Consider the following 26,160-nt stretch of genomic DNA (forward strand, 5'->3'; position numbering starts at 1 on the left):
GGTCACCGATGGGGTGGCATGACAACCAGAGGTCTCCAGCAGACCTCTATAGTTGTCACTCCGGATTGCTATGAGCGCCGCCCGGTGTTCAAAGCTTATAGCAAGTGAGCAATTCTGCTACATACAGGTGATCTGATCATCACCTGTATGTAGCAGAGTCGATCGGATTATGGCAGCTTCTAGTTTCCCATGAAGACTATTGAAGCATGGCAAAAGTAGAAAAAAAAAAATTACATTTAAAAACATAAAAGTTCAACTCACCCCTCTTATGCCCCATCATAGACTTTGCTGGTACTGTGAAACGCAGCACAAAATTTGCATAAAAAAATGCAGTGTGTGAACATAGCCTTATGGTGTCTTTTCCTTTATATTTACACTACCGTTTAAAAGTTTAGGGTCACCCAGACAATTTTGTGTTTTCCATGAAAACTCATACTTAATTAATCAAATGAGTTGCCAGATGAATTGAAAGTCTAGTTCAGACATTGACAAGGTTCGAAAAAAAGATTTTTATTTGAAATAATTTCTCCATCAAACTTTGCTTTCGTCAAAGGGTGCTCCCGTTGCAGCAATTCCAGCTGAGGTAATCTGGAGAAATTTCCCCCCGTGCTTCCAGAAGCCCCTCCCACAAGTTGGTTTGGCATGATGGCCACTTTTTGCGTACCATACGGTCAAGCTGCTCCCACAACAGCTCAGTGGCGTTGAGATCTGGTGACTGCGCTGGCCACTCCATTACAGATAGAATACCAGCTGCCTGCTTCTTTCCTAAATAGTTCTTGCATAATTTGGAGATGTGCTTTGGGTCATTGTCCTGTTGTAGGATGAAATTGGCTCCAATCAAGCGCTGTCCACAGAGTATGGCATGGCGCTGCAAAATAGAGTGATAGCCTTCCTTATTCAATATCCCTTTTACCTCGTACAAATCTCCCACTTCCCCAGACCATCACATTACCTCCACCATGCTTGACAGAAGGCGTCAGGCACTCTTCCAGCATCTTTTCAGCTGTTCTGTGTCTCACAAATGTTCTTTTGTGTGATCCAAACACCTCAAACTTGGACTCATCTGTCCATAACACCTTTTTCCAATCTTCCTCTGTCCAATGTCTGTGTTCTTTTGCCCATATTAATCTTTTCCTTTTATTAGCCAGTCTCAGATATGGCTTTTTCTTTTGCCACTCTGCCCTGAAGGCCAGCATCCCAGAGTCGCCTCTTCACTGTAGACGTTATCACTGGCGTTTTGCGTGTACTATTTAATGAAGCTAGTTGAGGACCTGTGAGGCGTCGATTTCTCAAACTACAGACTCTAATGTACTAGTCTTGTTGCTCAGTTGTGCAGCAGGACCTCCCACTTCTCTTTCTACTCTGGTTAGAGCCTGTTTGTGCTCTCCTCTGAAGGGAGTAGTACACACCGTTGTATGAAGTCCTCAGTTTCTTGGCAATTTCTCGCATGGAATAGCCTTCTGTCGAGTTTCACGTGAAAGTTATTTTTTTTCTGGCCATTTTGAGAATTTAATGGAACCAACAAATGTAATGCTCCAGATTCTCAACTAGCTCAAATGAAGGTCAGGTTTATAGGTTCTCTAATCAGCCAAACTGTTTTCAGCTGTGCTACCATACTTGCACAAGGGTTTTCAAGAGTATTCTAACCATCCATTCGCCTTCTTACACAGTTAGCAAACACAAAGTACCATAAGAACACTGGAGTGATGGTTGTTGGAAATCTACACACCTATGAAGATATTGCATTACAACGCAGACGTTTGCAGCTAAAATAGTCATTTACCACATTAACAATGTATAGAGTGTATTTCTGAATCATTTAATGTTAGCTTCATTGGAAAAAAACTGTGGTTTTCTTTCAAAAAGAAGGAATTTTCTAAGTAACGCTAAACTTTTGAACGGTAGTGAAGCTGATCATTGGTTTTCATTTCAGTAATTGGCAGCGCTGTTAGGAGACCCGTGCTTTTTCCTTGGTTCATTTGCTCCTTTTCACGGATATATAAATTGCAGACTCGAGTTCTTGATCAAGGAAAGTTGTTCCATATATTCTACATGCTTCCTCTCTAGGTTTTCAGTTTACTGCCCTGACCAAAACCTGACATTACAGGAAGTACGATGTGCACTTAATGGTGGAAATTTCCAGTAAAATATACATTACCCCAAATGAGCAGAAATCCATTTCCAAACTCCAATGTATATTGCAGGGAATCGTTTCATCCTTCCTATAGAGCACATCCGGCACTGGACATTGTTTTTTTTTTTAGCTACTTACTGTGGGGCTGGAAAAAGCAACATATTGCTTCACATGTACTGGCACTGTATGTGAACAAGTTAGGCTGTGTGCACACGATGCGGAATTTGTGCGCATCTGCAGTAGATTTTTTCCACGCAGAAACGCTGCAGTTCCGCACAGTGATCTACAGTACAATGTAAATCAATAGGGGAAAAAAAAAGCTGTGCTAATGTTATGGAAAAATTTGCACTGAATCCGCTGCGGATTGTAAAGAAGTGCATGTCACTTCTTTTGTGCGGAACTGCAGCATTTCAGCACCCTTCCATTATAGAGATCGACAGTGGTAAAAACCACGCAAAATCCGCATTAATTCCGCATCAAAACCGAACAAAATCCGCACCTGAGTTTTCGGCCAGAAGATGCGGATTTTGTGCGGAAAATTCTGCACCCCAATCCGCAACGTGTGCACATAGCCTTACAGTAGAAGCAGTTCCCTCTAATATCATTGTTAATGGAAATGCATCCTTAGTCTTCCCCTGCATTATTTTTAAGGGCTATTAATTGTTCTGGAAGCTGCAGGTCCTCAGTGCATGGTTGGAGACACAGCTGTACCTTCTCATGTCTCCAGCCCACCAAGAGGACGACCCTTGGGGTATGTGCACACGTTGCAGATTTCCTGCAGATCTGCAGCTTTTTTTACGAGCAGAAACGCTGCAGATCTGCAAGTGATTTACAGTACAATGTAAATCAATGGCAAAAAGAAAATGCTGTGCTGATGGTGCAGAAAAATCTGCACAGAAAACGCAGCAGATTCAAAAAAGGACCATGTCAATTCTTTGTGCAGATCTGCTGTAATTCTGCACCCATTCCATAATAGAAATCTGCAGGGGTAAAAAAAAGGAAATAATCTGCACAATAATCTGCAACGTGTGCACATACCAAAAAAAGGCGCAGATTCTGACCTGCGTTTTCTCCCAAGAAATGCAGAATCGGCACAAAAATTCCACAGTCAAATCTGCAACGTGTGCACATAGCCTTATTAGTGTAATATATAGGGGTAATGGCCATAATTCCACTCCCTAATACGGTATATGTATTGTATATTATCTTTTTTTCCACAATTTGCAGTTGCCCTTTATAAAGTTTTCTGAAAGTGCAGTCACTTTTTAAAGTTTTTACAGCTGAGAGCAGAGACTCCCCCCATCTCAAACTGAAAGGGGCCTGAGCTCTGCTCTACTTTCAGTTTGAAGAGTAACGTAACCGTCATTCTTTTTTGGTTTGTTTTCATCGATCGTTTCTAATTTTCAGGTGCACCATGTAATGCATCTTATTAAATACATCAGATTCTTTCTCCTCCTGTAATGATCCTCCATTCTTAAAATTCTCAATTCCCTGGTTAAAATCTGTCTTCCGTGAATCCTACAGATTTTCCCATTAATCAGATTTCTATTTTATGGAGGACTGTAACTGATTTTTCAGGAGAACTTGCAGCAGAATGTCTATATCGGCCTTTAGCTCCTCCATCCTGCATAGAATCTTATGAGCACCAACGGTTATCTCCTATTTAAGTAATGAGAGAATCTGCCTTCGCTGAATACAGATTTTACCCCTGTATTGAGAGGGCAAGTTCAGTCCAGGTGGAGAAAAAGGCGATTTTTTTCTGATAAGCTATATTGCAAAGTTGTTTATTTTCATGTTGAAGACTTGATTTCTGAAATTAAAACTAAAATAACTGTTATGATTTACAGAGTTTCGGTCCGTCTCCTGCTTTGGAGGAGAGCAGCACTTAGCTGAGTGCCTTTGCACCTTCATTTTTGCGACCTCCAAGTGTCTCAGCACCTTAATTGGTACTTACCTAGAACTTCTTTCCCGTCCATTGTTTTCTGAAAGTGCAGTTACATTTTAAGGACCTCTAAGTGTTAGGATCAGTAATATCTAACATTTCTCTTTTGTAGCATTTGGTAACATGTAGAGAAAGCTGCATTATGTATTATTGGGGTGCTAGACACTGTAAAAGCTCTATATTTCTGCACCTTTCCTGGGCTCTGATTACAGAAATTAACACAATGTTTTTGCTTTTTTTATATTCAGTTACTTGAAACGATTTAAAGTAATGAAGCCCAAAGTGTTAAGAAGTTGGTGCAGACAGATCTTGAAAGGGCTGCAATTCCTCCACACCCGGACTCCTCCTATAATCCACCGCGACCTGAAATGTGACAACATCTTCATCACGGGGCCCACCGGTTCTGTGAAGATCGGAGACCTCGGGCTGGCTACATTGATGCGGACGTCCTTCGCAAAGAGTGTGATTGGTGAGCTAGTGTCATGTTTGACCCAGATAGATTTATTTATTTATTTTATTCATTTATATATTGGCATTAATTCCACAGCGCTTTACAAACATTATTGGCACTGTCCCCATTGGGGCTCACAATCTAGAATCCCTATCAGTATGTTTTTGGAGTGTGGGAGGAAACCGGAGAACCCGGAGGAAACCCTCGCAAACACACGGGGAACAGATGTGATCATGTCGTGCTAAGGAGGAAACCCCCACGACCATGGCCACGAGCTCTGAGCTTCTGTCTCCCTCCTTTCCCTTGAAGAAATGATTTAATGCTGACTAATGTGTAAATGTCTAGTAGTCTCTTTGATCTGGCATACTGCACTGCAGAGATACAGGCCCTGGATGCCATCTGTGGAAAGCAGGCGCTTTTCTGCTTTTTTTTAGGGCAACTATTTAATTTTTCATATACCCTCATCACCTAAATGCTACCCCCCTCTATTATTAGTGTATTTACATGTTTTACAGAAGAATATATTTGTCATCTGCTGCTCTTTAGATACCCACATTTTAGAAATCTTTATTTTTTTGTAATGTTTTTTCACTATTTTGGCTCCTGAAGCGCTGCCTCACTTTTCTGTCTTTCTTCTGTATGAGATGTTGCATTTTTTCCTATCGCAAAGTGTTTTTTTTTTTCTCTAAATGACTTTCTTTTCAAAAGGTCTTTGATCATTTTCTCTTCAGGAACCCCAGAATTCATGGCCCCAGAAATGTACGAGGAGCATTATGATGAATCTGTGGATGTCTATGCATTTGGCATGTGCATGCTGGAAATGGCTACCTCAGAATATCCGTACTCTGAATGCCAGAACGCAGCTCAGATCTACCGCAAAGTAACCAGTGTATGTCTGCCTCTTAACACGGTTGTGCTGAATTATTCCTTCTATAAAGCAGTAGGATCCGATCTGTTACCCTTCCCTCTTTATAAAGCAGTAGGATCCCATCTGTTACCCTTCCCTCTTCTTTATAAAGCAGTAGGATCCGATCTGTTACCCTTCCCTCTTCTTTATAAAGCAGTAGGATCCCATCTGTTACCCTTCCCTCTTCTTTATAAAGCAGTAGGATCCCATCTGTTACCCTTCCCTCTTCTTTATAAAGCAGTAGGATCCCATCTGTTACCCTTCCCTCTTCTTTATAAAGCAGTAGGATCCCATCTGTTCCCTCTTCTTTATAAAGCAGTAGGATCCGATCTGTTACCCTTCCCTCTTCTTTATAAAGCAGTAGGATCCGATCTGTTACCCATCCATCTTCTTTATAAAGCAGTAGCATCCGATCTGTTACCCTTCCCTCTTCTTTATAAAGCAGTAGGATCCCATCTGTTTACCCTTCCCTCTTCTTTATAAAGCAGTAGGATCCCATCTGTTACCCATCCATCTTCTTTATAAAGCAGTAGGATCCGATCTGTTACCCATCCTTCTTCTTTATAAAGCAGTAGCATCCGATCTTACCCTTCCCTCTTCTTTATAAAGCAGTAGGATCCCATCTGTTTACCCTTCCGTCTTCTTTATAAAGCAGTAGGATCCCATCTGTTACCCTTCCCTCTTCTTTATAAAGCAGTAGCATCCGATCTGTTACCTTTCCCTCTTCTTTATAAAGCAGTAGGATCCGATCTGTTACCCTTCCCTCTTCTTTATAAAGCAGTAGGATCCCATCTGTTTACCCTTCCCTCTTCTTTATAAAGCAGTAGGATCCCATCTGTTACCCTTCCCTCTTCTTTATAAAGCAGTAGGATCCGATCTGTTACTCTTCCCTCTTCTTTTGGCTGTGGCATATTATAACATGAAATGTGCTGCTTTTCGCCTGTAACTTATTCTGTTTTGCTTTCCAAGTCCCCGACGGTTCCACATTTATTTCCTTTCCCGTCTGTTGCCATTTGGATATAGCGACCCACCCGTGCAGCAATTCTCTTCTAAATCTCGTGATCTTTTTATGCCTTTTTTAGGTTTTTGCCTTTTGGTCGATTACTCAATAAAGCCGCAGATAATGAGATATATTATATTAAGTACATCTGCACTGCTAATTGTCTTTTCTGATACTACACAGGGTATAAAGCCTGCCAGCTTTAATAAAGTGTCTGACCCAGAGGTAAAGGAGATCATAGAAAGCTGCATACGGCAAAACAAGACCGAAAGGTAAGAAAATACAACGGATTGTCCATAATATTCAGCTCCCAGACCACAATACTGCTAAACTAAGAAAAGATGCTCTAGACCCCATTGTTCTAGTGATGTACCCACAGCCCATATAATCTCCATGTGACTGCTGCAGCCAATCAGGGACCTCAGCAGTCCTGTAATGCTCACATGGGTTATTCCAAGGGTGATGTCTGCAGCCAATGTATATAAAGACCAGCCGTGAGAATTGGGGATGCAGCACTGGAACGCTGGTGATGAAATGGCTGAGTATATATTATTTTAGCAGTATTGTTGCCCACGGCTGACTTTTAATTCACTTGCAGACAATACCTTTAAATAGTCAGCATGTAATGCATCATTCACGCTCATTCAAAATGGTGTAGAATTTAGGGATGAGCGAACCCCTGGAAGTTCAGGTTCGGTACCTGACTTTATGTTGAAAGTTCTGTTCAGGAACCAGAGCTTTACCCGACTTTAAACATGAACCTGAACCCCGTTGAAATGTATGGTGACCCGAAGTTCGGAGTTCTCTCTCTCTGTCACCGGACACTTACGAACCTTGGACTGTAAAGTTTTTTGGTCCGCTCCTCCCTAGTGGTGTTCAGTCAGTGATCAAGTGAATGATCTTGTAGATCCTAGTAAGCCACCACCTTTTGAGCTACGTTTGTATTCTACAAGGACGTTGGCTCAATTTTTACATATGTATAATATAAATATGAACTCAGCCTAACATGCAGCTGTATGCTATAGCTGATACCCTTTTGCATTAGCCACGATCACCGTTGGCCCCGATTTGACGTTTAACCCCTAAATGCTGCTGGCAATAATTAAATCAGCATCTAGGTTAACCCCTTCCCGACCTGTGACACAGCGTATGCGTCATGAAAGTTGGTGCCAATCCGACCTGTGAAGCATATGCTGTGTCACAGAATGATCGTGTCCCTGCAGGTCGGGTGAAAGGGTTAACTCCAATTTCACCCAATCTGCAGGGACAGGGGGAGTGGTACTTCAGCCCAGGGGGGGTGGCTTCGCCCCCCCCCCGTGGCTATGATCGCTCTGATTGGCTGTTGAAAGTGACGTTTCAACAAGCTTCCTTTCCTACACAATTACTTTCTGAAAAACTCTCTGAAACTGTTGGCCCTCACGGAAACCTGGATTCAGGATTCTGACACTGTCTCTCCTGCTGCCATTTCCCATGGTGGCTTACAATTTTCAAATTCCCCGAGACCCACAAACAGACATGGTGGTGGAGTCGGCATACTTCTCTCCCCACAATGCACCTTCCAGGTCATCCCCCCAGTTCCATCACTCTCATTCCCTTCTTTTGAGGTCCACACCATCAGGCTCTTTCGTCCCCTCTCCCTCAGAGTAGCGGTCATATACCAGCCCCCAGGCTCACCCACCCAGTTCCTGGACCATTTCTCTGCCTGGCTGCCGCACTTCATGTCCTCAGAACTCCCAACCCTTATCCTGGGAGACTTCAACATCCCCACTAACAGCCCCACTTCCCCATCTGCATCCCAGCTTCTATCACTAACCACTTCGCTCGGCCTCTCACAGCTCTCAACCTCTGAAACACACAAAGACGGTAACACCCTGGACCTGGTTTTCGCCCGGCTCTGCTCAATCTCCTACCTAGATAACTCACCGCTTCCCCTCCCCTCTCTGACCACAACATTCTCTCCTTCACACTCTCACAAATCCTCGCCCACCCCAGCACACTCCTACATACCATACATTCAGAAATCTACATGCTATTAATCCTTGCACACTTTCAGACTCCCTACACTCATCATTGTCCCCAATCTCTTATTTTTCCTGTCCTGATCTGGCGGTACATCACTATAATGACACTCTTAGAAGCACCCTTGACCAAATAGCTCCCCTCACCCTCAGAACCTCCAAACACAGAGTGAAACAGCCCTGGCTCACATCGCAAACCCGATTTCTCCAGCGATGCTCTAGGTGTGCTGAACGCCTATGGAGGAAAACTCACACACCAGAAGATTTCATACGCTTCAAATTTATGTTAAGGACCTATAAGTCTGCTCTTCACCTCGCTAAACAGACCTACTTGGCCACCCTGATCTCCTCACTATCCAACATCCCCAAGAAACTTTTGACACCTTTCACTCCCTCCTCAGGCCAAAAGCACAAGCCCCATCACAGACATTTGTGCTGATGATCTGGCCTCCCACTTTATAGAGAAAATAGACAATATCCGTCAGGAAATCCACTCCCAATCACCTCCCTGCATCTCCCCTGGCTCACTCTCCACATTCGATCCCATCACAGAAGAAGTCTCCGGGCTCCTCTCCTCTTCTCGTCCGACTACATTCACCACCAACCCCATTCCCTCACACCACCTCCAGTCTCTCTCCAGTTGTCACAACTCACCTAACTACAATCTTTAATATCTCCCTCTCCTCTGGCATTTTCCCTCCTCCTTCAAACACTCTATCATTACTCCATTACTAAAGAAACCCTCCCTTGACCGATCTTGCACAAACCACTACAGACCAGTCTCCAATCTCCCCTTCATCTCTAAACTCTTGGAGCTCCTGATCTACTCCTGCCTTACCAGTTACCTCTCCATTCATTCCCTCCAAGACCCTTCACAGTCCGGTTTCCGCCCCCTAAATTTGACAGAAACTGCACTCATCAGTGACCAATGACCTTCTGACAGCAAAACATAACGGTGACCATTCTCTGCTCATTCTTCTCAACCTTTCTGCAGCTTTCGACACTGTTGACCACCCTCTTCTACTCTCTAGGCTCCAGTCACTAGGCATTAAGGACACTGCTCTCTCCTGGTTCTCCTCCTATCTTTCTGACCGCTCCTTCAGTGTTCTGTTCTCTGGCTCCACTTCATCTCCTCTTCCTCTCACTGTCGGGGTACCTCAGGGCTCAGTCCTTGGCCCACTTCTCTTCTCCCTCTACACGGCCCCAATTGGACAGACCATCAACAGATTTGGCTTTCAGTACCATCTTTATGCTGATGACACACAACTATACACGTCATCCCCTGACCTTACCCCCGCTGTACTACAGAACGCCAGTGACTGTGTGTCTGCAGTCTCAAACATCATTTCCGCTCTCTATCTGAAACTCAACCTCTCCAAAACTGAACTACTTCTGCTCCCGCCATCTACTAACCTCCCTAAATCTGACATTTCCCTCTCCGTGGGTGGCACCATAATAACATGCCGGCAGCAGGCGCGCTGTCTGGGTGTTATGTTTGACTCTGATCTCTCCTAAACCTCCCATATACAATCTCATGCCCGCTCGTGCTGCTTACACCTAAAGAACATCTCTAGAATCCGCCCTTTTCTCACCATGGAAACAACAAAAGCCCTCACTGTCGCCCTTATCCACTCCCGCCTGGACTACTGTAATGCTCTATTTATTGGCCTCCACCTCACTCGACTTTCCCCTCTCAAGTCTATCCTTAATGCAGCAGCCAGGGTCGTCCGTCTGGCTAATCGGTATTCAGATGCAGCCGCTCTTCGCCAGTCGTTACACTGGCTGCCCATTCATTACAGGATACAATTCAAAGTACTTGTTCTTACCCACAAAGCTCTCCACAGTGCGGCACCCTTTTTCATCTCCTCGCTTATTCCTGTTTATCCGCCTAACAGACCACTGCGCTCTACAAATGACTTTCGACTAACCTCTGCACTAATCCGTACCTCCCACTCCCGACTCCAAGACTTGTCCCGTGCTGCGCCAATCCTCTGCAATGCTCTACCCCAAGATATTAGGACCATCCACAATTTGCATAGTTTTAGGCGCTCGCTCAAAACACATTTGTTCAGAGCGGCCTACCACGTTCACTAATCAGTCATTTTATGTTTGTGTGTGTAGCCCATTCACTATAACCATCTATCCCCCACCCCCTGAAGATGGCTGGACCAGCATTGTAAATACATCATTGTAAATACACACCTGTGCTTTGTATCTTCTCTGCCTCATTGTAGATTGTAAGCTCTCATGAGCAGGGTCGTCTTTATTGTCATCTTTATTGTGCTTTAATTATTGTATTGTTAAAGTTGTTACTTATGACTGTTGTGTTTGAAACTGTTAAACTGTAAAGCGCTGCGGAATATGTTGGCGCTATATAAAAAAAAATTATTATTACTATTTCACTTTCAATCAGAGCAATCGTAATGAAAATTGATGAAATATTACAATCCAGCCATGGCCGATGCTGCAATATCATCGGCCATGGCTGGAAACCGCGATCTGCCACTGCCACCGATCCACCACCCCCATCCTCTGTCCTGTGCTCTCCTGCCCTCCGTCCTCCTGTCTGCTCCCTCAGCAGTCCGATCCCACCCCCGCATACTTACCGACCTCCGGTGTCCGTCCATCTTCTGCATGGGCGCAGCGATCTTCCAAAATGGCGGGCGTATGCGCAGTGCGCCCGCCGAGTCTGCCGGTCGGCAGATTCATTCCAGGCACATTTTGATGATAGGTTCTATCACAGTGATAATAAAAATAAAATAACCCCCCCTCCCCCTTCCCTTATCACCCCCATAGGTAGGGACAATAATAAAATATATACTTTTATTTTTCCACTAGGGTTAGGGTTAGAACTTGGGCTAGGGTTAGGGCTAGAACGAGGGTTAGAGCTAGAACGAGGGTTAGAGCTAGAACGAGGGTTAGGGTTAGAACGAGGGTTAGGGTTAGAACGAGGGTTATGCTATGTTCACAGGGTGCTGATTTGGCTGCGGATCCGCAGCGGATTGGTCGCTACGGATTCGTAGCAGTTTTCCATCACATTTACAGTACCATGTAAACGTATGGAACACCAAATCCGCTGTGCCCATGGTGCGGAAAATACCGCGCGAAAACACTGCGTTGTATTTTCCGCAGCATGTCAATTCTTTGTGCGGATTCCGCACACCTGTTCCTCAATAGGAATGCGCAGGTGAAATCTGCACAAAAAAACACTAGAAATCCACAGTAAATCCGCAGGTAAAACGCATTGCGTTTTACCTGCGGATTTTTCAAAAACTGCGGAAAAATCCTCTCACGAATCCGCAACATGGGCACATAGCCTTACGGTTGGAATTAGTTAGGGTTAGAATTAGGGTCAGGGTAGGAAATAGGGTTAAGATTAGGGTTAGGGTTGTGGTTAGGGATGTGATTAGGGTTATGGCTAGAGTTGGGATTAGGGTAGGGGTGTGTTGGGGTTAGTGTTGGAGTTAGAATCGAGGGGTTTCCACTGTTTAGGCACATCAGGGGTCTAACATAGAGAAAAGTCAGAAAAAAAATACATACCAAGAGATACGGCCTTCCCAAAACCCTGTCTGATGACTAAAGGTACCGTCACACTAAGCGACGCTGCAGCGATACCGACAACGATGTCGATCGCTGCAGCGTCGCTGTTTGGTCGCTGGAGAGCTGTCACACAGACAGCTCTCCAGCGACCAACGATCCCGAGGTCCCCGGTAACCAGGATAAACATCGGGTTACTAAGCGCAGGGCCGCGCTTAGTAACCCGATGTTTACCCTGGTTACCAGCGTAAACGTTAAAAAAACAAACACTACATACTTACCTTCCGTGTCTGTCCTCCGGCGCTCTGCTTTCCTCTGCACTGTCAGCGCCGGTCAGCCGGAAAGCAGAGCGGTGACGTCACCGCTCTGCTTTCCGGCTGGCCGGCGCTGACACAGGATGCAGGAGGAGTGCAGAGATGCACAGCGCCAGGGACAGACAGCGGAAGGTAAGTATGTAGTGTTTGTTTTTTTTAACGTTTACGCTGGTAACCAGGGTAAACATCGGGTTACTAAGCGTGGCCCTGCGCTTAGTAACCCGATGTTTACCCTGGTTACCAGTGAAGACATCGCTGGATCGATGTCACACACGCTGATCCAGCGATGTCAGCGGGAAGTCCAGCGACGAAATAAAGTTCTGGACTTTCCTCCGCGACCAACGATCTCCCAGCAGGGGCCTGATCGTTGGTCGCTGTCACACATAACGATTTCCTTAACGATATCGTTGCTACGTCACAAAAAGCAACTATATCGTTAACGATATCGTTATGTGTGACGGTACCTAAATGCACACTTAGCAGGATGCAGCAGGCCTCCACTGATAAAGGCAAGGGGCGGCACAGGTGCAAACTACTAGATAAAAACAGCCACCCCGGCACCACAGGTAAGTGTGATGCAGAGTGTCTGGTATGCAGCCTATTAATGGCGCCCCTGTATTAACAGGCGGGCTGCCCAGCACTATAATATGCAGCACACAGTGACAGACGCCCCAGAAAAACCTAACCAACAAAAAGAGGCCTGGCCACATCCTGCAAAAAAAAAAAAAAAAAGATATGATATAGTGCAAAAAATTAATGCATATGATAAACACATATATTATGAGGTATTGGTTTAATATTTTGGCCAAAATAAAGTAAGCTCGCAACCCAACGTCAAGGGTCTTCATAATCTTGCGAGTCCTACCACTAATATAAAAAAAAAAACGGCTAACATCAGGGGTCTCCAAACGCAACATGGCACCACCATTGATTCCAGCCAATCTTGCGTTCAAAAAGTCTAATGGTGCTCCCTCCTTTCCAAGCCCCGACGTGTGCCCAGACAGTGGTTTACCCAAACATATGGGGCATAAGCATACTCAGGAGAAATTGCACAACAACTTTGGGGGTCTAATTTCTCCTGTTACCCTTGGGAAAATAACAAAATGGGGGGCTAAAAACTTATTTTTGTGTGAAAACTTGGGGATTCAAAGTGCTCACTACACATCTAGATAAGTTCCTTGGGGGGTCTAGTTTCCTATATGGGGAAACTTGTGGGGGGGTTTCTACTGTTTAGGCACATCAGGTGCTCTGCAAATGTAACATGACGCCTGCAGACCATTCCATCAAAGTCTGCATTCCAAAACATCACTACTTCCCTTCCGAGCCCCGACGTGTGCCCAACCAGTGGTTCACCTCCACATTTGGGGTATCAGCGTACTCAGGACAAACTGGACAGCCACTTTTGGGGTCCAATTTCTCCTCTTACCCTTGTGAAAATAAAAAATTGGGGCTAAATAATTTTTGAGGAAAGAAAAATTATTTGTTATTTTCACGGCTCTGCCTTATAAACTTCTGTGAAGCAATTGGGGGTTCAAAGTGCTCATCGCACATCTAGATTAGTTCCGTGGGAGGTCTAGTTTCCAAAATGGGGTAACTTGTGGGGGAGCTCCAATGTTTAGGCACACAGAGGCTCTCCAAACGCGACATGGTGTCCGCTAACGATTGGAGCTAATTTTTCATTCAAAAAGTCAAATGGCGCTCCTTCCCTTCCGAGCCCTGCCGTGCGCCCAAACAGTGGTTTACCCCCAACATATGGGCTATCGGCGTACTCAGGACAAATTGTACAATAACTTTAGGGGTCCAGTTTTTCTTTTTACCCTTGGGAAAATAAAAAAATTGTTGCTAAAAATCATTTTTGTGGCTAAAAAGTTAAATGTTCATTTTTTCCTTCCATGTTGCTTCTGCTGCTGTGAAGCACCTGAAGGGTTAATAAACTTCTTGAATGTGGTTTTGAGCACCTTGAGGGGTGCAGTTTTTAGAATAGTGTCAACTTTTGGGTATTTTCAGCCATATAGACCCCTCAAACTGACTTCAAATGAGGTGGTCCCTAAAAAAAAAAAAGGTTTTGTAAATTTTGTTCTAAAAATGAGAAATCGCTGGTCAAACTTCCTAGCAAAAAAAATTTTGTTTCCAAAATTGTGCTGATGTGAAGTAGACATTGTGGGTAATGTTATTTATTAACTATTTTGTGTCACATAATTCTTTGGTTTAACAAAATAAAAATTCAAAATTTAAAAATTGTGAAATTTTCAAAATTTTCGCCAAATTTCCGATTTTTTTTCACAAATGCAAAAAATATCAAACTAAATTTACTACTCACAAGAAGCCCAATATGTCACGAAAAAAACAGTCTCAGAATCGCTAGGATCCGTTGAAGCGTTCCTGAGTTATTACCTCATAAAGGGACACTGGTCAAAATTGCAAAAAAAATTGGCCAGGTCATGAAGGGGTTAATGAGGAGGGGGGAGGGGAAGGTTTTTTTTTTTTTTTTTAAATCCTCATCAGCACCCTCATATTGTGATTGTGCTTCCTCAATAAGTGCCTTGGAAATCCAAAGTCTTCCAGCTATGGTGGCCTATTAAGATAATAGCACCATTTTAGTGGAGAAAAATATATATATTTTTTTCATTTATTCCTCTATTTTTAGGCACCTGAAGAAGTAGCAAACTTCCCGACAGCATATTTCGAGGGGTTTCGTTTTTAAAGTTGTATCCATTTTGAGGGTTGTCCATTGTATAGACACCTCCAAAGTTATATTAAAACAGATTAGGTCTCTTAGGGTATGTTCACACGTTCAGGATTTCCATCCTTTTTTTTTCAGGACAGTTTTTTTTAAAAACTGCAGCTCTTGGCAGAAAACGCAGGTCCTTTTTTTGGTCCTTTTTTGATGCGTTTTTGATGCGTTTTTGATGCGTTTTTTGATGCGTTTTTTTGAGGCTTTTTTTATCCTTTTTTTATGCAGTTTTCTATGCAGAGACTGTGTGTTTCCTGGGAAGCTTTTTAGGGCTAAAATGGCTGAAAATACCCTACCCCTAACCCTACCCCTAACCCTACCCCTAACCCTACCCCTAACCCTACCCCTAACCCTACCCCTAACCCTACCCCTAACCCTACCCCTAACCCTACCCCTAACCCTACCCCTAACCCTACCCCTAACCCTACCCCTAACCCTAACCCTACCCCTAACCCTACCCCTACCCCTAACCCTACCCCTACCCCTACCCCTATTCTAACCTTAGTGAAAAAAAAAAAAAAAAAATTCTTATTTTTTTTATTGTCCCTACCAATGGGGGTGACAAAGTGGGGGGGGGGGGGGGGTGTCATTTACTATTTTTTTTTATTTTGATCACTGAGGTTATATCTCAGTGATCAAAATGCACTTTGGAGCGAATCTGCCGGCCGGCAGATTCGGCGGGCGCACTGCGCATGCGCCCGCCATTTTGCAAGATGGCGGCGCCCAGGGAGAAGACGGCCGGCCGGACACCGGGACGCCGGGTAAGTATAAGGGGGGGAGATTAGGGCACGGGGGGGGGGGGGGGGAGAGGGGGCATCGGAGCACTGGGGGGGGGGGGGGGGAGAGGGGGCATCGGAGCACTGGGGGGGGGGGGGGGGAGAGGGGGCATCGGAGCACTGGGGGGGGGGGGGGGAGAGGGGGCATCGGAGCACTGGGGGGGGGGGGGAGAGGGGGCATCGGAGCACTGGGGGGGGGGGGGAGAGGGGGCATCGGAGCACTGGGGGGGGGGGGAGAGGGGGCATCGGAGCACTGGGGGGGGGGGGGAGAGGGGGCATCGGAGCACGGGGGGGGGGGAGGGGGCATCGGAGCACGGGGGGGCGGGATCGGAGCACAGGGGGGCAGCCACACTCCGCCCACGCACTTCCGCCCGCTCCCCCGCACTTCCTGCTGCAGCGGTTCTGCACATCAAATCGCAGTAAAACCCGCAGATATATTTTTGATCTGCGGGTTTTACTGCGATTTTGACCTCACAATGGAGGTCTATGGGTGCAGAACCGCTGCGGTTCAGGAAAAAGAATTGACATGCTCCTTCTTTTTTGCCGCAGCTATTCTGCGCGGCTTTTTACACGAAATTCCGGATCATGTGCACAGCAGTGACTGTTTTCCATAGGGTTACATTGTTATGTACCCTGCATGGAAAACAGCTGCGGAACCGCAGCGGCAATACCGCTGCGGTTCCGCAGTAAAAAACGCATGATGCTGACATTAAGTACCCATATGAGAAATTCTTATTCCCTCACTGATCAACATAGCGTCAAAGTGGCTGCAACATTTTAGTTTAGTTCCACTTTAAATGTGTTTGATTGTCGAGACCTGTATAGGTTTCCTTATCTGAAAAATGTAGACTTTAGTACTTAATAGAGTAAATGTGTAAGAAAACTTGCCGGTCAGTATAGTACTTTGCTCAGTAATGTATATACAGCTCAGAGTTCATCCCCTAGTAACCTATCTACCGAAAAGGAAAGCCGTGGGTTACTGTAATGCCTGGTGATAAATCACTTGTAATTGCGCCATCCAGAAACATGACAGCGATGTCCGTTATAAAAACAACCATTAGTGTCAAAAGGAAATCTGCAATAATTTAATTGTCTTTTTATTCCGGTAGCTCAGTAACGTGCCATAGTAAACCACTGGGAGTAGGGATGTGCCGTATTACATGGCCACCTTTCTCCATGATGGGGGGACCTTTCAATTTGTGAGTTTTGGAACTTTCACTCAGAGTGAAACTTTCAGCTTATGCGCCCTCTGGTTTGTAAACCCTGCAGTGTAAATTGATGCTATATAAATATAGAGGAATGTAAACCTTTTTTCATTCCCCAGGTTATCCATTAAGGACCTTTTGAATCATGCTTTCTTTGCTGAAGATACTGGGCTGCGAGTCGAATTAGCAGAGGATGATGATGGTGTGAACGCCTCTCTAGCTTTAAGACTTTGGGTAGAAGATCCCAAAAAGCTCAAAGGAAAACACAAAGATAATGAAGCTATAGAATTCAGCTTTAATTTGGATTTGGACAATCCTGAAGAAGTGGCTTATGAAATGGTGACTTTTATCTATCCTCATCTATGCTTTCATCAGTGTGTCTGACTTTATCTGTTTGTGTCTCTCTCTCTCTGTCTCTTTCTCTGTCTGTCTCTCCTGTCTCTGTGTGTCTGTCTCTCCCGATTTCTCTGTGTCTCTTTCTCTCTGGCTGTCTGGCTCACTCGCTTATGGCAAAATAAAGGTCAACTTTCATTTTTTTTCACCTGGACTGGATGCTGTTCTTTCATTTTTGATGTCTGTTTGTGTGTCACTCTGTCTGTGTGTCACTCTGTCTGTCTGTGTGTCACTCTGTCTGTCTGTGTGTCACTCTGTCTGTCTGTGTGTCACTCTGTCTGTCTGTGTGTCACTCTGTCTGTCTGTGTGTCACTCTGTCTGTCTGTGTGTCACTCTGTCTGTCTGTCACTGTCTGTGTCACTCTGTCTCTGTCTGTGTGTCACTGTCTGTCTGTGTCACTCTCTGTCTGTGTCACTCTGTCTGTCTGTGTCACTCTCTGTCTGTGTCACTCTGTCTGTCTGTGTGTCACTGTCTGTCTGTGTGTCACTCTGTCTGTCTGTGTGTCACTCTGTCTGTCTGTGTGTCACTCTGTCTGTCTCACTGTGTGTCACTGTCTGTCTGTCACTGTCTGTGTCACTCTGTCTCTGTCTGTGTGTCACTGTCTGTCTGTGTCACTCTCTGTCTGTGTCACTCTGTCTGTCTGTGTGTCACTCTGTCTGTCTGTGTCACTCTCTGTCTGTGTGTCACTCTGTCTGTCTGTGTGTCACTCTGTCTCTGTCTGTGTCACTGTCTGTCTGTCACTCTCTGTCTGTCACTCTGTCTGTGTGTCACTCTGTCTGTCTGTGTGTCACTCTGTGTCACTCTGTCTGTCTGTGTGTCACTCTGTCTGTGTCACTCTGTCTGTCTGTGTGTCACTCTGTCTCTGTGTCACTCTGTCTGTCTGTGTGTCACTCTGTCAGTCACTGTCTGTCTGTGTGTCACTCTGTCTGTGTCACTGTCTGTCTGTGTGTCACTGTCTGTCTGTGTGTCACTCTGTCTCTGTCTGTGTGTGTGTGTCACTCTCTCTCCCCCTGTCTCTCCCCCTGTCTCTCCCCCTGTCTCTCCCCCGTCTCTCCCCCTGTCTCTCCCCCTGTCTCTCCCCCTGTCTCTCCCCCTGTCTCTCCCCCTGTCTCTCCCCCTGTCTCTCCCCCTGTCTCTCCCCCTGTCTCTCCCCCTGTCTCTCCCCCTGTCTCTCCCCCTGTCTCTCCCCCTGTCTCTCCCCCTGTCTCTCCCCCTGTCTCTCCCCCTGTCTCTCCCCCTGTCTCTCCCCCTGTCTCTCCCCCTGTCTCTCCCCCTGTCTCTCCCCCTGTCTCTCCCCCTGTCTCTCCCCCTGTCTCTCCCCCTGTCTCTCCCCCTGTCTCTCCCCCTGTCTCTCCCCCTGTCTCTCCCCCTGTCTCTCCCCCTGTCTCTCCCCCTGTCTCTCCCCCTGTCTCTCCCCCTGTCTCTCCCCCTGTCTCTCCCCCTGTCTCTCCCCCTGTCTCTCCCCCTGTCTCTCCCCCTGTCTCTCCCCCTGTCTCTCCCCCTGTCTCTCCCCCTGTCTCTCCCCCTGTCTCTCCCCCTGTCTCTCCCCCTGTCTCTCCCCCTGTCTCTCCCCCTGTCTCTCCCCCTGTCTCTCCCCCTGTCTCTCCCCCTGTCTCTCCCCCTGTCTCTCCCCCTGTCTCTCCCCCTGTCTCTCCCCCTGTCTCTCCCCCTGTCTCTCCCCCTGTCTTTTTTTTGTGTGTCTTTCCCTGTCTCACTCTCTCGCTGGCTCTTTGGCTTGCTCTCCCACTTTCTGCCTGCCTGTGTGTGGCTATACATTTGTTCATTCGTGCCTTCATCAGTCCATTCTCAATAAATAATGCAATATTTGCTAGCAGTTGTTGACTTTTCTTTTTGTACAGGTAAAATCCGGGTTTTTCCATGAAAGTGACAGCAAGGCGGTGGCGAAGTCTATACGTGATCGAGTGTGCCTAATCAAAAAGACGAGAGAACGAAAGATGCAGGCCGATCATATAGAGGAACGGCGGGATTCCCAGAGCAGAGCTGTTGGGCCGCCAGTACAACAAGTTAGCGCTCCTGTTCCTGTGGGAGCTTCACAGGCAGGCGTGAACGAGAGCGAGGAGACCGAGGTGGATCAGCATGTGCGCCAGCAGCTCCAGCAGCAGCAATATCAGCAGTGCTCATCTGTTACAGGTCTGTACACCCTACATTATGTTGCCTGGCACTTGCTACATTAAGGGTATGTTTCCACGTACAGTATTAGCAGCGCTTTGGACGCAGCGCATGTCCGCTCCATCCAAAGCGCTGCCGGCTTTTGTACGCGCCGTGATTCCGCATGTGTTCACTCAACCATGTGGAATCACCGCATCCTATACATTGGACTGTGATATTTATCTTGCAGAAACGGAGTGTCTCTGCAAGATAAATTGACATGCTGCGGTCTGGAAAGACGCGCCCCATGTGCATATACGCAGGGAAGCTGGAGGCATTACTGCACGCATAGCGGAGATGGGATTTCATAAAATCCCATCCACTATGCTGTAACATCTGGCCGCTGTGGATTAGATGCTGCGGCTGTGCGCAGCGTCCAACCCGCAACATTTACTGACCGTGGAAACATACCCTTAGGCTAAGTTCACAGTGCGTTAGCAGCAGCCCGTTCAGCACATGCGCTAACGGGCTGCTGCTAGCGCAAGTGCCCGCGTTACATCGCGCTAGCGCAGATAGAGCATCTGCTAGCTCTATCTGCGCTAGTGGTGACGGACCCGGAAACGCTGCAGCCCGCGTCTCGGGGTCCGTCACTTAATGACGGCACATGACTAGCGCACGCCCATTGTGGGCATGCGCTAGCGATGCGTCCGACATTGCATTCAATGGCGGCGTTACCGGACTACGTTACACCGCGTTATGCCGCGGTGTAACGTAGTCCATCTAACGGACGCGCAGAACGCAATGTGAACCTAGCCTAAGTCATTCAATTTAACCCAATTTTCTTTTCTCACTGAAGTCTTATATGCTCATCTTTGGTGGCATAGGGCCCACAATCCAAGTGCACCTCTGTATAATACCCCGCATGAGCTTTGTATTATTGATCACAATTGCTTTTAAGTTTATTTTGCTTACATAGGAAACTGTGTAATGTGATGTCTTGGCAGTCATCAATTTATTTTCGTGCATCCTCAAGAGCAAATAAGTGATTGCTGTTTCCGAACCAGGGATCTGTTAAACTCTGTTCCTCCAAAAAATCTAATGGCATGACCTATCTCCAATACAGTAAAGATAGGATAATTTTCGGGGTTTGTGGGCTCTCCCCTGGTTTAACACCTCGGGAATTTCTGTATATATTCATGTTGGTTTAATACTATTGCAATCATTTATATTTGTGTTGTATGGTGTTTTTTTTTTATCTCTCTAATTTAGCTTATCATTTCTTTTCTAGCTGATGGCTTGACTGATGTAGGAGGAGGCTCAATCACGCTGTCAGATGCCTCGAGTCAGCACAGCGCCGTGTATGCTACATCCCATGATGCAGTCACTGTACAGCACGTCCCGAGCATGCCTCAGACGGAGCCCAGTCACATGGGGCAGTTCTACCCTCAGCAGCACGTCATGGGACACTATCAGCCGACGCACGCTGTGAGTGCACACTCCTGCTATAAAAGGAATAGTGTCCTCCAAGCCACCTGTGATGTTGTCGGCGAGAGCTGGGAAATATGCAGCGTTGCTGCTCTTGTAATCTAACACTTGACTAATGTAAATGCTTGCCATAGAGGCCCTTCTCTTTATATAATGCTTTACATATGCCCCAGCTACCCAATTAGAATCTGTAGGCAGACCCCTTTACAGACCGGTCGAAAACTTCACATGGTGCCTCTTCTAGTTCTGAACATTAGTAGCGTACAGTATTAAAGAAAATGCAGCATTTGTCTGTCCAGCTGTTGTAAATACATTTCTTTTTCTTAAGGGATAGTCCTTTCACAGGCAATTCTGGCTTATATCCACAGGATATGGCATAAATATCTGATAGGTGCAGGTACCACCTCTGGGATCCACACCAATCTCAACTACTGAAAAGGGAACATGTCCTGAAAGCATGTCCAGCTCTTAAAGTGGTTTATTTCACAAAGACTACATTTTTCCATGTGAACTTCATGGAAGAAGGGTCGATCATTTCAGTACTTTTTCTATTAGCCACAATGAAGGATAGTTAAAGAGGTTATCCAATTAAATGGAAAGTTTCTGCAGTGACTTAACAGTTGCAGTCGTCCTCTCTGTCATAACAGCGGATTGGTGGGTTGCTGGGTGTTGAGGGGAGCACCAATCTGATAATGCTGACCTTAAGAACGGGTCTTAAAAATCTAGGTAGTGAAAAAAATACTTTAAAAAAAAAAGTGATTCCCGCCCTCCCGACTTGTCAACGCTAATGCCATATTTTCCTAGCAAGGGTTCGTTGATATCAGTGACTGTCTTTTTAAAACATCAACCTAGTTCCTTTGCTGCCCAACTCCACACTTCCAGTTCTTATATGGGTTTGATTGACTAAGACAACCCCTTCCATAGGTTTTATTTAGGCGCATAAACATGGGAGGGGGGGTTGACTGCTTTCCATTAGTGTAATGCGTCTCGTGTAATCAGGCACAAGCGAAACTGTAATTTTACCAACGTGTCTCATTAACTTTCATCTTTTTCATTCAGATGCCCATCCCGCAGATGTTATCCGTACAGTGCATGGCCCAGCCTGGCTCCCCATATCAACAGCTGCCAGTGATGGACGGACCGCTCAGTGTTCAGGTAATAGAGAACGTTTTTGTTAATAACTGCAATGTTAACATTTTTGTTCTTAAATTAAACTTGTTTTTTTTCCCTCCTTTATTTTCAGTCTGTGGACGCCCAAATGGCATTTTCAGCAGAAGGGAAAGCACTTCCTCAGTCGAACACCTTAGACACATCAATGATACCAGTATTGCAACCGACAGTGTCTGCATTGTCCCCCCAAATACTGTCCTCGCCAATGACAACTCAGCAAACCAGGGCTGGCGTTCATATAGATGCTAGCGGCTTGACAGGTGTACAAGTTCTTGGTGCGACAGCCGATAATCACGTTCCAGCGCTCCTTCCTGTATGTCATCCGAGCATGTTAAATCAGTATGGCATGCAGAATGTGGTGCAGCAGACCCAAAATGTAATGACTGGCCAGGGTAACGTGCCGCAACATCAGGTGGCTGTGATTCCTTCCCAGGACCATATGGTGTATTCTTCAAACTTACAACAAGGACAAAACTTCCAAATGCAGCCTCACCTGGAGCAGCTGCAGAGCTCCAACCCTCAGACGTCGTCTTACCAAAGTCCATTGATGCAACAGACTATTGAACCGGCCCCTAAAGTCATGCATTCTGCTGCCGCCGCACAGGAGTCAGTTTTGCAGCAAGTGCGTACTGATCATCCCCATGAGATGGAACATTTGCCGTTCACCACTCCTGTTTCCGCTGTCCCTGAAGGTTCCGGACTCACGCAGCAAATTTTGACATCTGTGCACGAGCAGCTTGCAAACAAGCAGCATCCATCGTCACAAATCCCTGTCCAGCAGGCACTGAACATGGCCAGACCTGCAGTGGAGCAGCCCATGTTTTCTCAGCACGCTGGAGCTGCTTCAGAGCATTTTCCTAATACCATGCAAAATCCTGCGGAGCAGCCTCTTTACATCCAGATTCCTCCAATGGAAGTGTATGGACAGCAACACGTTGTTGCCACCGACCAGACTCAAAAAACAGTTGCACCATCTGATCAGGCTTCTTTTGTGCATCAAACAGGTGTCTTGCATGAGCAACTGATTTACAACCAGCAAATTTTGCCATCTGCTGACCAGATGCGTTACATACAGCAAAATCTGCCTTTACCAGACCAGTACACTAATGCCCAGCTGCCAGTTTATCCACCACAGTCTTTGGTACCTGAAAAAGCCGCATTTCACCAACAAGCTACATCCACTGAACAGATTATGTATGTACAGCAGACCACATCTGGGGAGAATGCAATATATTTTCAGCAGATGTCAGCAGAGCAGCCGCTATACTCTCAGCCATCTGACCCAAATATGTACGCCCAGCAGACTCTACTCGCAGCTGAAAAGCTTGGGTATGTCCATCAAGTGGTTCATTCAGCTGACCAACCTGTACATGCACAGCAAAATGTACCTCCACCAGAGTTCAACATGTATTCTCAGAAAATCATCTTGCCTACCGAGAAACCATTGTATGCCCAACAAACTGTGCCCTCAGCTATGCAGCAAACTGTATATGCCCAGCAAAGCTTGCCACGAAATGTGGAACATAAGTCAGTGTGTTCCCAGCAAAGTGTGCCCCAACCTGAATTGCAAACTGCCTTTACCCAGCAAGGTGTAGCCCCGGCCCTAGAGCATCAGCAGCCTTTATATCCCCAGCAAACCATACCACCAGCTGACAAACAGCCGGTTTATGTGCAGCATGCTGCGCCACCAACTGAACAGCCAGTGTATGCACAGCATTTAATGCCGACAGCTGACCAACCTGTCTATGCTCATCCTGCTTGTGCACAGCATATGGCACCACCAATAGAGCAGCCCATACGTGGACAGCATCCAGGACCACCACCTGAGCATCCTATTCACGCCCAGCATGTGGTCCCATCATCAGAGCAGTCTGTTCCTGTCAGGCATGGGATGCCACCGCCTGAGCAGCCTGTATATATTCAGCATGCCGTGGCACCATCTGAGCAGCCTGTGTATATTCAGCATGCCGTGGCACCATCTGAGCAGCCTGTGTATGTGCAGCATGCAGCTGCACCATCTGAACATCCTGTGTATGTGCCACATGCGACGGCACCTTCTGAGCAGCCTGTGTATGTGCAGCAGGCAGCGCCGCCATCTGAGCAGCCTGTGTATGTGCAGCAGGCAGCGCCGCCATCTGAGCAGCCTGTGTATGTGCAGCAGGCAGCGCCGCCATCTGAGCAGCCTGTGTATGTGCAGCATGCGGCGCAGCCGTCTGAGCAGCCTGTGTATGTGCAGCATGCGACCGCACCATCTGAGCAGCCTGTGTATGTGCAGCATGCAGCACAGCCGTCTGAGCAGCCTGTGTATGTGCAGCATGCGGCGCCGCCGTCTGAGCAGCCTGTGTATGTACAGCATGCAGCGGCACCATCTGAGCAGCCTGTGTATGTGCAGCATGCGGCGCCGCCGTCTGAGCAGCCTGTGTATGTCCAGCATGCTCCACAAGATTTATATGTCGACCGATCAATCCTCACACAGCAACTTCACAAAGATCAGCAACTATATAAATCGGAAACTCCTTTAATTAATCAGCATGGCTATGCTCAGCCGCCTCCTCAACCTACACATAATAAACATGCAATCCCAGCCACAGACCAGCTTGCATTCACCCAACATACAGCATCGGGTGCCGAGCAGCATATGCATAGACCAGTGTCTCCTGCTGCCCCAGTCTATGCTTCCCAACAAGTCACGTTGGTCGAACCGTTATATGTACAGCAGACGGCTACTGCCGATCAGCAGCAGTATACCCAGCAGACAGTGGGTCAGTCTAATCCGGTCATGTACAGTTCTCAGCCCATGCAGCCCTCTCATCAGCCGGTCTATACAATGCAGCACGCCCCTCCTGTTCCCGAAAATCCAGTTATTTACAGCCACACAACCCATCCAGTGCATGGACTTTTGCCACCTTCTGATCTTTCAACAAACCTTCAGCTGCAGAGAACTATGACCCCACCACAAGACCACAGGCCAGAAGGGCCGGCCGAAAATGCCGTGTATTCACAGCAGTCTGTACAGTCTCCAGATAGCGGCCAGCCCTTAATGGTCCAATCTCAGCAGAACAGCCAGCAAAATAACATGCATGTAAAGGCTTCCTTGCCCACCCAAGAGTCTTATCTGCAATCCCAGCTTCCACCTGCACACGCCTATGAGCCACAGGCGATGGATAATCTGCAGGTGATGCCCGGATTGCTCCCTGCATCTCACAACAAGGACGCAATGAATCAAATCTCTGTGCAAAATCAAGTTCATTCTACTTCAGAGCAGCCAGCACCACTTCTACATCAGCAGCTTCCTCTCCTCCAGCCTGACAACCATGAATCATCACAACAGCCTGGATACCTTAATCCGATGTCACAGCCATCCTCCTCAACTCCTGCCACAACTGAGAATGTTGCTCCTCAGGATGCGTACCAATTTCCCGCTCAGCCAGATCCAAAATTCCAGCAGGTACGACCTTGTCCCCATCCCGTGGCACATTATGCAAAGCTTTCTCCTTTGCGTGTCTCGACCCATTTATGACCGTTGCTCATGGTTTAGGGTTATGTGCATTACAGTGTACGTCAGATACATACATCAGGAGAGTTTCCCTGTGTATACGTCCGAAAGGACGCTACCGTATAGGCAGCCATATTCCGTGGGCAGCAAAAAAAAAAAAAAGAAAAAAAGGATGCATTGTGTGAGCTCAGTAGCCACAAAAACCTCTCTGACATGGTTCCGTCAGAAATAATGGCTATAGTTAGCCCATATTAACCAAAAAGTATACCCACTCAGTACAACGTATTTATGAAGAGGAGAAAAAAAAGAGCTATACCAGATATAGATATAGATATATATATAGATATATATCTATATCTATATATATATATATATATATATATATATATATATATATCTATATATATATATATATATATATATATATATATATCTATAGATATATATATCTATAGATATATATATATCTATAGATATATATATATCTAT

The 26,160-nt window shown here is 46.2% G+C and overlaps 1 protein-coding gene across 2 annotated transcripts in view; it reads left to right on the plus strand.

Moving 5' to 3' along the window:
- WNK3 (WNK lysine deficient protein kinase 3) overlaps window positions 1-26,160 on the plus strand; it is a 132,391-nt gene that overhangs the window by 54,180 nt on the left and 52,051 nt on the right. For both annotated transcript variants that reach the window (XM_069748200.1, XM_069748201.1), the window contains exons 4-11: window positions 4,325-4,545; window positions 5,259-5,416; window positions 6,618-6,706; window positions 17,138-17,357; window positions 19,271-19,562; window positions 20,809-21,005; window positions 22,065-22,160; window positions 22,249-25,623. In XM_069748200.1, the coding sequence (XP_069604301.1) occupies window positions 4,325-4,545; window positions 5,259-5,416; window positions 6,618-6,706; window positions 17,138-17,357; window positions 19,271-19,562; window positions 20,809-21,005; window positions 22,065-22,160; window positions 22,249-25,623 (4,648 nt within the window). The remainder of the gene's footprint in view (window positions 1-4,324; window positions 4,546-5,258; window positions 5,417-6,617; window positions 6,707-17,137; window positions 17,358-19,270; window positions 19,563-20,808; window positions 21,006-22,064; window positions 22,161-22,248; window positions 25,624-26,160) is intronic.

This window comes from Ranitomeya imitator, chromosome 2 (assembly GCF_032444005.1).
Source record: "Ranitomeya imitator isolate aRanImi1 chromosome 2, aRanImi1.pri, whole genome shotgun sequence".
Taxonomy (NCBI): domain Eukaryota; kingdom Metazoa; phylum Chordata; class Amphibia; order Anura; family Dendrobatidae; genus Ranitomeya; species Ranitomeya imitator.